General features: G+C 50.4%; 1 protein-coding gene across 1 annotated transcript; it reads left to right on the forward strand.

Moving 5' to 3' along the window:
- The first annotated feature begins 212 nt into the window (after nucleotides 1–212).
- On the forward strand, nucleotides 213–8,507 carry MMP7 (matrix metallopeptidase 7). The gene is made up of 6 exons (XM_046014403.1): nucleotides 213–408; nucleotides 3,082–3,308; nucleotides 3,389–3,537; nucleotides 4,754–4,882; nucleotides 6,538–6,699; nucleotides 8,224–8,507. The coding sequence occupies exons 1-6, from the start codon at nucleotides 301–303 to the stop codon at nucleotides 8,250–8,252; spliced, it is 804 nt and encodes a 267-aa protein (XP_045870359.1). The 5' UTR covers nucleotides 213–300; the 3' UTR covers nucleotides 8,253–8,507.
- The last annotated feature ends 8,796 nt before the right edge of the window (nucleotides 8,508–17,303 follow it).

Here is a 17,303-nt window from a genome sequence, read left to right on the forward strand (position 1 = left end):
TTGATTCCGGCAAATAAAATGAGTTAAATTTATAAAGCAAACAGGGCAGAAAAAAAAAATCCCTTGAGAGGCAAATACCTTGTGTGCTTCCTGCCAATAAGAGCATAAAACTTCCTTGTTGCCGTTAATGAAAAATAACACCCACTTCCAAGGTTCTGTAGACATTAAAAAGAAAGAAAACAGTCCAGTGAGTCACCTGTTTCCACACACAGGGCTGAGAAGCTATATAAATGTCCCCAGCGTCCTGCGGAACTCAGCCGATCGGCCATCCGTCCAGAGGAGCCATCGGGGACAGCAGCCATGCGGCTGACCGTGCTGTGCGCCCTGTGTCTGCTGCCCAGCAGGCTGGCCTTGCCGCTCCCCCGGGAGGCAGGGGGCATGAGTGAGCCAGAGTGGAGACAGGCTCAGGTACGTCCCTGGCCCGCTCCCCCGGGGTGGGGGCTCCCCGTCTCACCATCAGCATGAGGAAGTGTGATTTTCAATTTGGGTAGTTTTTCTGACCAGATGCATGTTTTAATCAAGTAGCTATTCAGAGCAGGCTGACTGGGGGGCTCAGGCAAGCGACTGACTCTTGGTTTCAGCTCCGGTCATGATCTCAGGGTCATGAGATCCAGCCTGGCGTTGGGCTCCGTGCTCCATGGGGAGTCTGCTTGATATTCTCTCTCTCCTTCTGTGCACAATTGCACTCTCTCTCTCTCTCTTAAAAAAAAGGGGGGGGGTGCCTTGGTGGCTCCGTTGTTAAGCGTCTGCCCTCAGGGCGTGATCCTGGGGTCCTGGGATTGGGTCTGGCATCAGGCTTCTCACTCAGTGGTGAGTCTGCTTCTCCCTCTCCCCCTGCCATTTCCCCCTGACTGCGCTCTCTCTCGCTCGCTCGCTCTCGGACAAATAAACAAATAAAATCTTTAAAAAAAAAAAAAAAAAAAGAGCAACTTTAGAGCCTGCCCGGACTGGGTTCGCGTCGCAGCTCCTCCTTCCTTCGCTACGTAGACAAATGTGGGGTGATCTCACCCCTCTCTGAGCGTCCCTGTTCCGGCTGGAAGTTGGACATGACATGGGGTGCTGTGGGGACTTACTCGGAAGCCAAAGCAGGGTTCCTGCTCAGCAAATTGAGGCTGTTAATGTTGTTATTTATTATGACTCGAGATTCTTTTCAGAGAGCTGTGTGTTGCCGTTGAGGGGGGGACTCCTGGTAATGGAGAGGCTTAAAATCAGAAAACACGGTAGAGGTTCCTGGGGTCCCTTGCCCGGCCGGTGGAGACCATGGGCAGGTGTGAAGTCTGCCTTCGCCCAATGGGGGCAGTGATACTATGCGAGTCACAGCTCACAGGATTCTTCTCCTGAGTAAGGAGGGGACAGTGCCAACTTCTATGTATGTGAACATCATAGACTTAAAGTGCTTCAACATAGCTTATGTCATGGAAACTTCAGCCCTGTCCCAGGAGAAAGATGCCAAATATATGTTGAGTCATATACTTGATGATGACAGTGATAGGAGACAAAGACAAGCTTTTCTGGTTCAAAAGCCATGGTCTTGCCAATATACTTCTTCATAAGCAACCTAATAAGTATAAATAATGACTATTTGGTAAAATAATGGGTTGTTGACTCCTGTTGTTCAAAAACTTAAGCTTTAAGCATAAGAAAAGTCTGCTTTTACTTCAGTTACCTCAGACTTTGAAAAAGTCCCAGTAATCTGTTAGATTGAACCATAAGGAACTACTGATAATTGATTTTTTTTAACCTACAAAACAGCAATTTCATAAAGTCCAAACTAATGGGTTCTCCAAAAGGGCACATTTGCAAGCGCGCTGGGTCCCGTTACTTCCTGCACACGTTGCCAGTAAACCAGGGAGACGTTAGCTGGGTTTAACAGAGGCAGGAGAGTTACATCAAGAATGCAAAAAGATTTCTTCCGAAAGAGCATCTTTGTAAAGCCTAGAGCTCAGAAGACATAAAATGACTTGTTTTCAAATAACAGATTGATCCCTAATTGTATAGATGAGCAGTGCTGGTTGTGTTGAAGAAAACACAATCCCTGGGACCCTGAAGAGAGAGACCAATAGGACAAAGGTCACATTTCTTAGAGTTTCAGGGACAAGTAACCTCACCGCCTAGCGCATGGCACGCGTGTGCTCAATAAAACCATCGTGCATTCTATGGCCCTCTCCAGCGTTTGCATGAAACGGGCTTTGGAAACAGAATGAGTTCAAATACAGTTCCTCTCAGGCAACTTTCTCCTTTGAGAAAGTGCCAAGGATCCAGGTGCACATGCTGTGCACCAGGGAGACCTGCTGTTTCTGCAGCCCAGGGGACCGGCAGTGAGGGAACTCGGGCCAGCTCTGCGGCTAAGCTAGTATGTGGCCCTGGGCACGTCATTCAGCCCTGTGAGCTCTGCTGCCTTCGCCTGGAGAACATGCACAGTAAACGAAATAATTTCATATACCCTTTTCTGAGACTAGACTCTGAAGACCCATTCACCTCAGCAAGGCGAGACCTCTGGCGAATCTCGGAGGTGGCCGGTGCCGGGACTTTCGGGCAGGCTGCGTACTTGGGGTTCGCCCGGTGCCCTTCCCACTTGGCTGTTACAAGCGAGTCTGTGCTTTATAAAATGTACCGTGTGTTTCTCTGCGGAACGTTTACCGGGAGACGGGCCCCTGGGGGGCTCAGTGGGTTAAGCATCTACCTGCCGCTTAGGTCATGATCTCTGGGTTCTGGGATCAAGTCCTGCATGGGGCTCTCTGATCGGCGGGGAGTCTGCTGTCCCTCTCCCTCTGCCTCTCCTCTTGCTTGTGCGCTCTCACTCTCCCAAATAAACTCTTTAAAATAAGAAAAATCTTCTAAAAAAAAATTTTAATGGGATAAAAGGGAAATGGAGGGACCCGTTTGTTCATGAGATGGAGTGCTGATGCGTCCGTACCATACTGAATTTTCTCCCACTGATGCACACAGTTTCCCTCGTGGCTACGGAACCACCTTCACACCCCAACTCGAGTCCACAGGAATCCGAGGAAAGACGCACAGGCTTCTGTGATCTAAAAGGAAGACAATAAATGTGACAGACGGTCCCGCTCTCCCCAACAGGACTATCTCGGGAGGTTTTATCCATCCAGCTCAGAAACGAGGGAGGCCGACAGCTTCGAGGCCAGACTCAAGCGGATGCAGACGTTCTTCCACCTGCCCGTGACGGGTGTCCTGACCCCCCGCCTGGTGGAAATAATGCAGAAGCCCAGGTGTGGGGTCCCCGACGTCGCCGACTACTCCCTCTTCCCAACCCAGCCAAAGTGGAATTCCCGAGTCGTCACCTACAGGTGGGCACCCCGGGGCTCCCCGTGGCAGACAGCCCAGCCCTCCTCCTGAGGCCAAACGCTGTCTTCTCGTTCACTGTCAGGGTCGTGTCGTACACGCGAGACCTGCCGCGGGTCACCGTCAATCAACTCGTGGCAAAGGCTTTGTCCTTGTGGAGCAGGGAGATCCCGCTGGCCTTCCGGAGAGTGTTAGCGGGGACGGCGGACATCATGATCGGGTTTGCAAGAGGAGGTAAGGAAGGTCGAAGGAGGGTCGCCGCGGGCGGCCCTGCGTGTTCACGGGAGCGCGTTCCTCTGCTCAGGACCATCCTCTGTGCTCCACACAGGATGTAGGGGATGTATAGTGACATGCGTACGTCCCTTCGCTTCTTGTGGTTTATTAACATGGAGCCACCGTTGGAAGCAGAGATGCCGAATGGTGGCCAGTGAGCCCAACCTGGCCCACCATCTATTTCTGTGTGTGGATTTTGATCCCTTTTTTTTTTTTTTTTTTTTTTTTGGTGGGCAGTTTCGCATTCTGTGGATAATATTTACCAGAACACAGGGGTGGTCCTTCATTGACCTGTCATCGACGACTGCTTTGGGGCTACTGTGGGAGAGTCGAGGGATCGTGGCCGATACTGCCGAGCTGCTAAATCCTAAATTACTCATCATCTGGTCCTTCACAGAGAAGCTTTGCTGACCCTGTTTGTAGTGTGAATCCTGGTAGACGTATACATATGCACATACGTGTATTTACAGAACAGTTAAAATGTGACTAACACCCTCATTAAACCAAGACACGGGTTACAACTTCCGAAAGCCCTCAGGGGTCTCCCCGATGGCCCGTTGCCAACACCCTCAAGGGGGTAAGAAAGGAGAAACTGAGAGCATTCCGACCACAGGATTTTAGGAGCTAAAACCCACACACGCTGCTGCTGTTAATTGCTAGCTTTTTATGGTGCACGTTTAAAGAAAAGTGTTCTTTGGGGTCTGTTCTAATGTTGGACTGCCCAGGGGCTGCGAACTTAGCTGACCTTTGAACTTTGCCCATGATACTGACAAGGCCCCAGGACGTATCCCAGAAAGCCCTGATCCCGGCAGCCCGTGTCCGTCAGGAAATGGATGGAATCTGTTGGATTCAGACGGATCCACTGGATCCCACTCAGACAAGCGTCTGCATCACCAACGAGAGCACTAACCAGACTCACCGGGACCCTCTGCGCCTGGTCCTCCCAGACACCGTCTGTCCGCGTTCACGGTCCCGTAGGCAGGAAGCCTTCGGTCTCTGGGGTGAGCGGTGCCGAACCGTGGTTTTGTGAACGAAAACCTGCCTGTGACCAGCACCGCGCACGGACCCCTGCCCCCGCGCCGGGCTGATCTTCGCAGCTTCTGTAGTTCCGTAAACCACAAGGTAAATGGCCGGAGGTGGACTGGCTCACGAAGGGCGACCCCGTGTTCTCTTTCAGCTCACGGGGACTACTACCCATTCGACGGACCGGGAAACACCCTGGCCCACGCCTTCGCGCCGGGGCCAGGGCTGGGAGGGGACGCGCACTTCGACGAGGATGAGCGCTGGACGGACGGCAGCAGGATAGGTAAAGTGCCCTCCCTCTTCTGCCTCACCGTGGTGGTTTCTTTCTCTCTTTTTTTAAGATTTTACTTTATTTCTTTTTATTACGTTCAGTTAGGCACTGTATAGTATGTAGCTCGTTTCTGATGCAGTGTTCAACGGTGCGCTAGTTGCGTGTAATGCCCCGTGCTCAGCACAACGCGCGCCCTCCTCAGCACCCATCACCACCCTGCACGGTGTCGTTAGGGATCCGAACCCCTAGACCAGCGTGAGTTCGCTAATTGCTTTCGTTAACGGTAATTACCGACCCATGGTTAACTGCCAATGACAGTGTGCACCTAATCGCGTTATTCCATTCCACGAGCCCACCGTGCTGTGTGGACAGAGGATGGAAGGCGGTTGCGGGCTCAGACCACGCTGGGGTCAACCAGCCGTGGCCACGCCAGCCGCTCGCCCTGTGTCTTTGGTCACGTGATGACTTCTCTGAGCCGGTTCCGTGTATGAAGTGGGCCCGCGGTTCCCTCCTCCTGCGATGGTGGCAGGAGGTGAATGACACAATGTGCGCACAGTCTTTACGGTGTTGGGATCCACGGCCGTTCCAGCAATCAGAGGCCTTTCCGGTTCCCAAAAGAGAGGTTTTTCATTGGAGGAGGAGGAGCGGAGACTGTGATATTTAAGAACCGTGCACAAGTCTCAGGTCATTCTCTGTTGTCCAGAAGGAAGCCAGCCACCATTGTTGTCACCCTGCCAAGTGGGAGATTACAGAATCCCCCGAAAACTAACAGAAGCAAGCTCTGCTATAAATACGCTACCTGGAGGAGGTTCTAACGGTCAGTTAATGAGATAAGATAACGTGGCCGCTCCCTGCCCCTGAGCGGGAGATCCGTAGGAGTGTCTGGTCGTGGGAAGTCACCACCACCGTCGGCTGTCAGCTCCGAGCCTTGTGAGGTGGTGACCCAGGTTCGCTCCCACATCCTGCGTGTCCTGCTCGTTCCGCTTTCCTCCCTCTCCGGGTGGGCTCACGGAGGGTCCCTGGTGTCTCCCACCGTCAGAGCTCTGGCCACTCTGCTAACTCCCAGGCTCTTGCCTTCTGCCTTCCTAACACAGCCGTCTGTGAATCTGAGGGAAGACGATTCAGTCAATCAGAAACCAAAGCTGGTGCTGCCAGGAGACCGTACCTTGCTGTCCTGGCTTCTCTCTCTCATGCTCAAAGTCACTGTCCGTGAATAGCCATTATTTTTCAGATACTGGGAAACTCGGGATTGTGACAGACCCACACAGTGGGGCGATTATCTCCAATTAACATGAGGAACCAAGACTCAGGAGGTCAGGTCATGTGTCCCAAGTATCCAGCTAGTAAGCAGCAGAGCTGGGCCTTGAGCTGCGTCCCTAAGGCCTCTGAAGCCTTTGCTTTCCACTCCAGAAGACAGCTGTCTGGGGGATGACCTTAGAAAAACAGCACATTTTTGTAAAAGCAGACGGGGCGATGAGATCAAAGCACTACGCTTTGAGGCTCCTTCTCAGCCCTCCACTCGTGGGGCCTAGACTCATGGAGGTGAACCGCAAAGGCTCTGAAGAGGTGTGCGTTCCTGTGGTTGTCTCGTTTTCCCTCGCGTGTCGTGTGCGACGTTGTTCACGGGGCTGCTTTAATGGTTCCTGCGTGTCACTCTTGGCTTGCAGGAGTTAACTTCCTGGTCACCGCGACCCACGAACTTGGCCATTCTTTGGGCCTCGGTCACTCGTCTGATCCCAATGCCGTGATGTATCCAACCTACAGAGTCGGAGAGTCCAAGAATTTCAGACTTTCGCCAGATGACATCGAAGGAATCCAGAAGTTATACGGTAATATTTATGATTTCACATCCCTCCTCCGGACACGTGTGCCTCAACAGGAAAGGCTGAGAAATGGGTACCCGCTTGGAAAAGCACCCGAACTTATGTCTAAAAAGCCCATTGAGGGGAGAAACTCGAGACCTTAGCTCCTGAAAACACCCCAGGCTGTTTTATACGTTGCTGGTTTATGTTTTTAGTAATACAGTATCATTGGGTGAAATCAGGAAAAGGACAGGACGGAGGTATTTTTTGTCCCCGATCTGCCACTCGCTGCTCTTTCGGGCTCAGTACAGAAGCCTTAGGGAGTCTTCCTGGGGCGATGGGCTGAGGGACAGAGTGCCTTCCTCCCTAGCTGCCAAAGTGTCTGAATGATCATGAGAACCGAGAAGGTGCTTCCGAACGGCAGGGCCATATGCCCTCAGGAGACAATCATTCCCAGAATAAGATGGATTTAGCAGATCAGTCCAGCCTAGAACTTACCATCAATGGTATTTCCTAAACCGTGTTCCCAGAACATTAAATAGTCCGCCAAGACAATTCCCAGAAAGGGAAGCGATGGGAAAACAAGGTCAAGAAGCAGCATCTGCTGTATTTCAGGCACAGGGGGCGGTCATTGTACCCGCCAGTCCAGTTAACCGCGAGCTCCCTAGATTGTATCCTCTTTCTGGACTGCGGACTGAGCCCTCGCACAATAGCGAACCCTTTCCGGAGAATTCCACGTACCCGTGCCTTCAGGCTGTGACTCAAACTGCCGCTGTTGCCCAGAAGTTGATAAACACTGACAATTGTCCACACAGTTGTCACCGACAGAACAGAAAATGGTGCCACTCCTCCCATAAATCAGCCCTCGTGGGATCCTCCGTGGCCTCTGTCACTGTCCCAGAACCCTAAGAAAGTGAGAAAGGGACCCAAAAAGGGACTGACTAGATTTCACAGGAAGCAGATAGACCAAGGCGTCAAACTCTTAGGTATCAGCCCACAGGGCGCCCCAGTCAAAGTGGAAAGAGGTAAGTTCTAGACAAAGGACAGCAAGACTAATTAAAAGCTTTTAAATCTAGTGAGGACGTGCACCCCAGGAGTGGTGTGAGCGGAAAATACACATTCCAGAGAGTATGATTCACCTCACGGGTGTTCTTTCCGGAGCCACGCGAGTAAGAGCTACAGGGCGTCTCACACGCGTGCGCCCGGACTTTCACGCGTCCCGCTCACGTACAGGACAGCCCAGGGAGTCGCTGCTCCCCTCGTCGTGCCGGCGGGTGAGCTCTGGTGGCAAGAGCCTTACCCAGGGGGGCGCGGCTGGCATTCAAGACGCCAGGCCGGGCCGCGCTCCGTCCAGCCCTGCCCTCCCCGCCGCCGGGGGTGGGCTTCAGAGCCTCTGGTCCAGGCGCAGGAAAGCGGGCTCCGGGGACGACAGACACAGACCGTACTGCCTGCGACCGTACTGCCTGCGACGCGTCCTCTGTTTTCAGCGTCTCGGGATGGTTTTTGTGTTTTGTCGTCCATGGCCGGCGGCCGTGTTTTCTCTCTCAACAGGAGAGAATCCCAATTCGAGGAAGAATTAGGAACGTGGGGAAGAGTGGACGTTCATTCCATGGTTCTGTGGCTGCTCCCCAGCTGGAGCGAACGCACACGGTCCCCGAACTCCGTTCGGCCCCTCGTCAGTCCCTCCCCGCCTCCCGGCTGGTTTCCACCGGCCTCGCTCTCCTGGGGAAAAGCGCGAGAGCCTCCTTCCTCCATGCCTTTCCTCAAGCAGCTTGCACTTGTCAGTGGTAGTAAATGTTAAATACACAGATAAATAAAGCTTTTACTCCACGCGGCAGGATTTCTATCGGAAGGACTGGGTCTGTGTCAGAGAGGACCGCTGTGCAATGACGTCCAAGAGCAGACAAACGAACGAAGACCTCCACGTCGTTTCGGGTCTTCAGCTGCACCCGTCCTGTCCCCCGGGCGGATGAGGAGCGAGCTCTCTGCATCCGCACAGCCCAAAGGTGCCCAAGTTCCCCTTTTCCTCCCGGCCCAGGCTTTCCTCTGAGTCTTCTGGGAAGCCCAGTTCTTCCCACAACAGGCATGTGAACTCCCAAGATTTTACATTCCCACACTTGAGGCTGAGTCCGGGCCTGATGTCACTGCATCTCCCTGACCCTGCCACACTGGGTTCCCTGTCCTTGGCGCAGGGCCAACCAGACGTCAGCCTCACCCTCCTGTCTCGGACAGTCTCCCAGCTCATCCCGCAAGGTTTCTGGGACCCCACAGGCCCTGCTGAAGACCCGCTCGGCAGTGGCGTCGCACGTTGCTCCGAGGAGACCGGGCTTTACCCGTGTCCCTCCACTCCTCCCCTGCCCCAGCAGCACGGATTTCTCACCGGCTGCCCGCCTGCCCCGGCCCCGCACTCCTGTCCCCACGTCCACACCCCATTCCTTCTCACTTCTCCCAGAAACCCGTTTTCCTGACATCTACAAGGCTATTTCTGCCCCGAAAGACTCGCTAATGCGGTTCCGTGGGAGAAGCACGTTGGGTAGAAGGAATCATTGAGCTTGAACATGAGGCAGTGAAAATTACCAAAGCTCGGGGAGAAAGGAAAAAGGGTCAAAGAAAAGTGGACGGAACCTAACATGCTGTGGGACGGCGTCAGGCAGACTGCGGCGGGAATGCCGCTAAGAAGGCAGGAGGTTCTGAGCGTGAAGGAAGGGGGGGGTGGTGTCTGTGGAAAACGTCCGTACCTTCCCCTTTCGGTTTCACTGTTTCAGTTTCACTGTGAACTTAAAACTTCCCTAAAAACAAAGTCTTAATTTTAGAAAAATAACCTTATAGATTAACATTAAATTACAATCTGGAATTTTTTTAAAGTCTGTGAAATTGACAAACCTTTAGCTAGACGGACTAAGGAGAAAAGAGGGAAGGCTCAGATCACTAAAATCAGATCTGAAAGTGGGGACGTTACTACTGATTCTACAGGGAAAAAATTACAAATAAGAGAGCTCTGTGGGCAATTAAATGTCAACAGATTGAATAACAGAGACTCAGTGGACAAATTCCTAGAAACAGCAAACCCACCAAGATTAAATTCTAAGACATAGAAAATCTCAAAAGATCCATAACGAGGAGGGTGACTAAATCAGTAACTGAGACTCTCCTGACAAAGGAAAGCCAGGGCTGAAGCCTTCACCAGTGAATTGCACCAAACATTTAAAGGAGGACTGACACCGATTCTTCTCAGCGTTTCCCCAAAACACTGACCAGGAAGGAACACTCCCTTATTTTACAAGGCTAGCGTTACCCTTATATCAAAGCTAGACAAAGGCACGACAAGAAAAGAAAAGTAGACCCATGTTCCTTATGAAATTCATGCGGAAATTCTCAACAAAGTACTAGCAAACCAAATTCAGCAACATAGTAAAAGGGTTATGCACCATACCAGTAGGATTTATTCCCGGGCGCAAGTACGTTGCAGCACGATGAAAATCGATCAATGCGATACACCACATTAGCAAAAAGAAGGGGGAAATCTCATCATCATCTCAACTCATGCAGGGAAGCATTGGACATTTTCCAAACCCTTGTATGATAAAAACACTCAGCACACTAGGAATTGAAGAAAACTCTCACAACATAAAAAAATCATGAAAAATTCACAATCAACAAGATAGAGGCAAAAGACTCAAATCTTTTCCTCCAGGGTCAGGAACAAGACGAGGAAGCCTGCTTTTCCCACTTCTACCCAGCATCGTATGGAAGTCCCAGGAAAGCAATGAGATAAGAAAAATAAAAGACACCCAAAATGAAAAGGAAGGGGCACCTGGGTGGCTCAGTGGGTTAAAGCCTCTGCCTTCAGCTCAGGTCATGATCCCGGGGTCTTAGGATCGAGCCCCGCATCGGGCTCTCTGCTTAGTGGGAACTTATTTCTCCCTCTCTCTCTGCCTGCCTCTCTGCCTGCTTGTGATCTCTCTCTGTCAAATAAATAAATAAAATCTTCAAAATGAAAAGGAAGAAGTAAAGTTATCTCTGTTCACAAGGATAAGATCTTATATACAGAAAACCCTAATGATTACACCACACATACCTGTTAGAACTAATAAATTCAGCAAAGTAGCAGGATACAGAGTCTACAACCAAAATGTGGTTTCTTTTCTGTACACAAACAATGAACAATCTAAAAAGGAAATCAAGACAACAGTGTCATGAACAATTATATCAAAAAGGATAAAATACTCAGGAATTAAAGATGGAGGTGCAAGAAATCGAAGATAAATTAGTGGGGAAATCCCGTGTTTGTGGACTGGAGGACTTAATGTTAAACTGTCGAGACTACCCAGAGTGATCTACTGATTTAATGCAAAAGACAAAAACTTGGGCTAAAATTCATAGGGAATCTCAAAGGACCCTGAAGAGCAAAAACAACCCTGAAAAAGAACAAAGCTGGAAAGTCACACTTCCTGATTTCAAAACGTCCTTAAAAAGCCACAGTAACCCAACTGGATGGGGCCGGGTGTCTGGGAGGTGTGCCTCAGTGGGTAAGTGTCTGCCTTTGGCTCTGGTCCGGATCCCAGGGTCCCGGGCCCCCTGCTCAGCGGGCAGCCTGCTTCCCCCCTCCCTCTGCGGCTCCCCCTGCTTGTGCTCTCTTGCGTTCTCTGTCACTGTTTCTCTCTCTCTCTCAAATAAATAAATGAAATCCTTAAAAATAGATAAATAGAGCTGCAGCATCAGTTCAAAAAAAGGGGGGGGGGAGAAATGCCGCAAATTCACGGTCCTGTTTTAAAACTGCCACACGGGGTCGCCCTTTCTCCTAGGAAACCGTCCACCTGTCACCGGTGTCGGATTCGCTCTGACGGAAGGTGCACTTGTTCTGTAAAAGGCCGCACGGAAGGAGCGGGTCAAGAAGTCGTCCATTCGTACAAGGACTATTCCTCGGCCATCAGAAAGGACGAACACCCAACTTTTGCGCCAGCGTGGATGGGACTGGACGGGATTCTGCGGAGTGAAGTCAAGTCAGGCCGAGAACAAGAATCCCATGGTGTCCCTCGCGGGTGGAACATAAGGAATAGAGCAGAGCACCCCGGGGAAGGAGGGAGACTGACGGGGGAGAGATCAGGGACACAGACAAACCGTGAGAGACTGGACTCTGGGAACCAAACTGCGGGTCACAGAAGGGAGGGGTGAGGGCTGGGGTAACCGGGTGACGGGCAGGAGGGCGCGATGTGGGGAGCACTGGGCGTTATACGCAGCTGCTGGACTGCTGCACACTCCGTCTGGAAGCAGCGACGGACTACAGGTCGGCTAGCTGAATTTAAATTAAAAACATAAAAATAAAATGCCGGGGGCGCCTGGGTGGCTCAGTGGTTAAGCCTCTGCCTTCAGCTCAGGTCAGGATCTCAGGGTCCTGGGATCGAGTCCCAGAGGCCAATGCCCGGCCGGCAAAGAGAGAATCAGAGCCACTTCTTCGTGCGGGAGAGACGGAGGGCGCTACGGAGCACTGCCCTGGCGCCCGCTGTTTCTCTGGGGACGGAGTTTATGTTTTCTGCAAGTGTGGAAGCGGCCAGGCAGCACCAGCCCTGCCCGTGTCGTCACTGATCTTTCTGCGTGTGAGACAGAGAAACTCTGGTTTGCAGGCGTGGAGACGACGGCGACCTGCCCTTCGGCCTGACCTCCAGCTAAGGGACAGCCGTGACCTACTGGGCAACTTCACCTGGTGAGGAGAAACACGGGGTCACCACTACCCACGGACGATGGGTCGAAGTTCAAGCAGCAGCACAGGCTTTTTTCCCTGACACACTTTCCTAGGAAGTAAAGACTAGAGAACCAAGCCCGGGACCGCTGTCGGTTACGAAGCAGCCGTGGACTTGCCCTCACGGACTTTGATGACGGTGATCGTCGAGCTTGTAGTATGGGCTACGCCTGCACTTGGAGACACTTGGACAACTTACTCAGCATCATTCAAATGCCTTAGATAGGCTTCCTCTTCCTACCGCCCAAGCGAGCAAATCACCGAGCCCCGAGAAAAGCAAGCAACTCAGTCGCAAAGTTGGGGACCACACATGATGGGCTGGAGTTCCGTTGGAACTTAACCCCCACTCCGCTTCCTCAGTTTACGTGTAACTAGATCTCACACAGGGAAGAATTCACCTCCGACTGCGTAGACAGCTCTCAACCTACGCAATCATTCTGGTACAGAAACCGTGCTCGGTAGATACTGCTATAAGCTTCTCCTCCTCCCCGCCCCCAACCCCAGTGATATTGGTGGGAACGGAGGAGTTCTGGGCAAAAAAGGCGGAGTCCCTGTCTGCACCGTTTGGAGCTAGAAGCGTAGTGATGAGCATGCTCAGCGGCCCTGAGAAGGTCTCTAATACCCACTGTAGAATGGGTGACTAGATGAATGAACGAATGTTAATTTGAGTTAACTTGTTCAATTAAGATTTTCATTTTATCACCTTACAGAAGATGATGATACAAATAGAGAACGAGAGGCAGAACACAGGCTACTTTAAATTTCAAAAAGCCAAATGGTTTCTATTCCGCTTCCTAGGTATTAATGCTTAGGAAGATTTCATTATAAAAGCCGGCTTTTTCCTGAATGTTAGCCCCTTGTGCTGGGTTCGCTGGGCTGCTCTACATTCCAAGCACTCTGCTTGTCTCCAGCTACACAGAAAACAAACCCAGAATCTAACATCCTGAAACGACTACTGTGATTTATGACCACGCATAATTCTCTGGGTCGACCAGACGGTTCTTCTCCTGGCCTTGTTCAGGATCTCAGCCCTCTTGGGTCAGGCCGTGGCTGGGCTGGCTTTCCCCCCATTTGCTCATTCCCAAGTCTGCTCCTTGGCACAGATGTCTAGAGATTGGTGCCTCTTTCTCCGTCCAGACGGTCTCCTTACGGAGTGGCTGAAGGCCCAGACGTACAGTTTCCAAAAAGCTAGAAGCAAAAGCAGCCCTGTGGCCAACTTCGCTCTGTCGAAGCAGGGATTCAATGTGAGGGGAGACCAGCTCCGTTTCTCCAGGGGACAGCAGGACAGAGGACAGGAAGCCATCTTTGGTCCGCACCCCAGCTGACCCTGTAGGACTTCCGGACACCCTGGGAGGTGGTAAAGAGCTCCCCCACTGCATCAGAGGGGCAGTTCTCGTGGCTGCTCGTGATGACCCCGGGGGCCGAAGACATGGTTGCGTCTCTGGTCTTTATTATTGCTTCTCCAGTAAGATACGATTAAGGGTATTTATGGAATAAGACAAACAAGATGACTTGACAGCGACTTTGGGTCTCATTCGCTCTTCTCATTCTTGTGCCTGGAAGCCATGCTATCTGTAGAATTATCAATCAGGGCCTTGGACTGCTTTTAGGCTCCAAATACTGTCCCTTTAGGGTTTCCCATCTTTATTGCCCACACAAAAAACACTCATTCCCTATACAGCCTCGATAACCTTTCTTTTCACGACCCAGACAATGATTCGGCCACGAGCGTGTGGCCCGGGCTCCGTTCCTCGAAGCAGACCATGCTCACCTGATTTGGCCACATGATGTCAGCGCCAGGCCAACTTGCCCTAATGACCAACCACTTTCTCTGCTGATGTGTCCTCCGAGAAGGCAAAATAGCTCAGTGATGGCCTAGCCATCGTAACTCTCCCATACCCCCAAGTCCTGAAGACACTCCGTATTTCCTTCTTACAACATGACTGTTCCATATTTAGTTCTTCCTTATTTTTATATTTTGAGCTTATTTTTATATTTTGCCTGAGGTATGGATCGAATTTATTTCTTTCCATATAACGAACCAATTTTTCCTACAAAATGTTTAGATAACCCAAACTCTCATGGGCCTCTTTCTGGGTTCTGTTTTGTTCCTTGGGCCCCTTGTACGTTTCTAGACCCATTCCACATCGTTCTTCCTGCTGTGGTGGCTGGTAAGTCTCACTAGGTCATAGAGTGAGTCTGTTTCCTCTTCGATTTTCCTTTTCATGATTGTCTTAATCAGGAATCGGGGACTACAGCCCAGGAGCCAAACTCCACACTGACTATTTCCATGAAACAAGCTTTTTTGGAGCCCAGCCGTACCCATTTGCTTACACACGGTCACTGGCTGCTTTAACCACAACAGTGGAGTTGAATAGGAGTTGAAAAGTTTGCTGACTCCTGGTCTCAGTTACTCAGGGACTTGAATTCTTCCACGTCAAGTTTTGGCAAGGTTCCCAGTTCTGAGTTCTTGATTACAAGCAACAGAAACTGGTTCTGTCTAACTTAATGTGGAGATAGATTTACTGCAGGAGGCATCGGAGTGCACCAGCGCTCCCAGGGGAAAGCCTAGAGCATGGATGCTGCCAAGTGAAAAGCCTTCTGAACTCTCCTGCCTTCCCGTACCACTCAAGATTCAGAGCCCTGACAAGCAGAATGCTTGGCCTGAGCTATGGTTCCACACTCGCTCTAGCTTCCAAAGAGCAAGGCGCGTCTGGCCCTTCATCCACGTCCACAGAGAAGGGTAGGGTCCTGCTTTCTGACAAGACTCACTCCGTGGAGGGTTCATTCGAAATATGAGCAGGACAGGATCTCCCCAATGGCGGCTGTGATTTTGCTTGAAATCGCATTAAAGTGGGGCAAAATTGTTATCTTTAAATACTGCACCCTCATTCACGAAGACAATTTATCTCACTTCTAATTCAGCACTTTCTCTGCGTCCTTTGCTGGAGTTTTAAATGTTTTTCTGGAATGGTCTTGTGAATTTTTGTCTCGTAAGTCCTTGATATTTACGGTTTCATTATTTTTTGTGTTGGACACTTTGGTATTTTATTATCTCTTCTTTGTTTTATTATGGTATTGAGGGATACTGCTGATTTCTGTATATTGATCTTATGGTATTTAAGCTTTTATATTTCTTCTGAAGGTCTGTTGGTTTTCTTCAGTCTTGCATGTAAATGATCACAATACCTGCAAGAGACAATTTCATCTCTTTCCATCCAATCCATATATTTCTTAGTATTTTTTCCTGTCTTATTACTTTGGCCTGAACCTTCAGTCTCATGCAGAACATTATGTTAGCATGTATTCTTGTACCGTTCCTGATCTTAGAGCAAATGTCTTTCAAGTTTTTCCAGGTAAAAAGATAAATACTTTTCTATCCCGTTAAGGAAGTTTCTTTTTATTTCTAGTTTTCTACTAACTTAAGTTGTAAATAAGATGCTTTTTTTTTCTGCATCTGTTGAAGTGTTCCTAAGTATTTCCTTCTTTAGCTTGTTAATATGTGAAATTACATAATAGATTCATTTTCTAATGTAGAATTTTCTCCTTGCATTCCTACAAATTAATCGTAACTTATCACAATGTATTATTTTTTGATCGTTACTGAATTCAGTTGTCTAATATACATTAGTGTCCTCACACCTGTGTTCACAAACGAGACTGGTGATCTACTTTCACGGCACTGTTCTCATCAGGCTCTCACAGTGGGTTATGTCAGCTTCATAGAAGGACTTGACACTCTTATCCTTCTTAAAAATAAGGAATGATGGGGCGCCTGGGGGGCTCAGTGGGTGAAGCCGCTGCCTTCTGCTCAGGTCATGATCTCAGGGTCCTGGGATGGAGCTCCGCATCGGGCTCTCTGCTCAGCAGGGAGCCTGCTTCCCCCCCCCCCACCCCCTGGCCTCTGCCTGCCTCTCCGCCTGCTTGTGATCTCTGTCTGTCAAATAAATAAATAAAATCTTAAAAAAAGAAGAAATGATAAAACTAAGTAAGTTTCCAAATCAAAAAGAGAGAGAATATTTAAAAACAAAATTCGTTTCCAAAATTATGATTTGTTCTTTAAAAAGTTAATAAAAATAGAAGAAACCAGCTGTGCATACTGCCCAGCCTGCCCCCGGAGGGCTCCATGTTCCGTCCTCTCTCCTGGCAGTTACCAGCAGCTGCCCCTTCCATCCACAGAACCTCGCTGCTGGGCAGTAAATTACCCGCAGTGTGGGCCCGCCGCCATACAGACGTGGGTTCGATGCTGCGTATTAGCTAGACGGTGTGACAGTCACTGGCCGCTCTGGGTTTCCCATCAGCAGAACGGAAACTGGGGCGTTGGAATAAAGCAAGCAGTTCCTGACTTCTAAACAAAATAAGCTCCTGGCTTCTAATCTCAAAGTTAGCTGGCTCCAGCACCGTTGGCCGGCACCCCCAGCAACCCACAGAACGGAGCAAGGGTCCCCGCTCCCAGACTTAACACGACAGACTTCCAGAGCCTTCTCGAGGCAGGAAGCACCCATGAGGCCACGTCACTGCGAAATGATGGCTTTCTGTCCCCAGTTCCTGGCACAGAACGCCTGAAACCCTCTTAACAACCTAAGAGACGAGAGCGTGGGGAGCACCTTTTGTTCTAATAGTGGGTGCTTGACCCCAGTGCCCGACCTGGGGCTCCTAAACTCTTGTACTTTCCTGGGTGATGGGAGCACCTGTTATTTTTATGAGGTGATCCTGGGGGGGCACCTTTTGAAACAGAGACTAAGCCATGATTAGAACCTCGAAACTTCAGCTCCCCACCGTGCTCTGGAGAAGGGAGAGTTAATGACCCATCATGCCCACATGACGAAGCTTCCATTTAAAAAAAATAAGTCGGGGGCTGGGAGAACGTCCACTTTGGGGACCGCATCCA

This window comes from Meles meles, chromosome 8 (genome assembly GCF_922984935.1).
Source record: "Meles meles chromosome 8, mMelMel3.1 paternal haplotype, whole genome shotgun sequence".
Classification (NCBI taxonomy): domain Eukaryota; kingdom Metazoa; phylum Chordata; class Mammalia; order Carnivora; family Mustelidae; genus Meles; species Meles meles.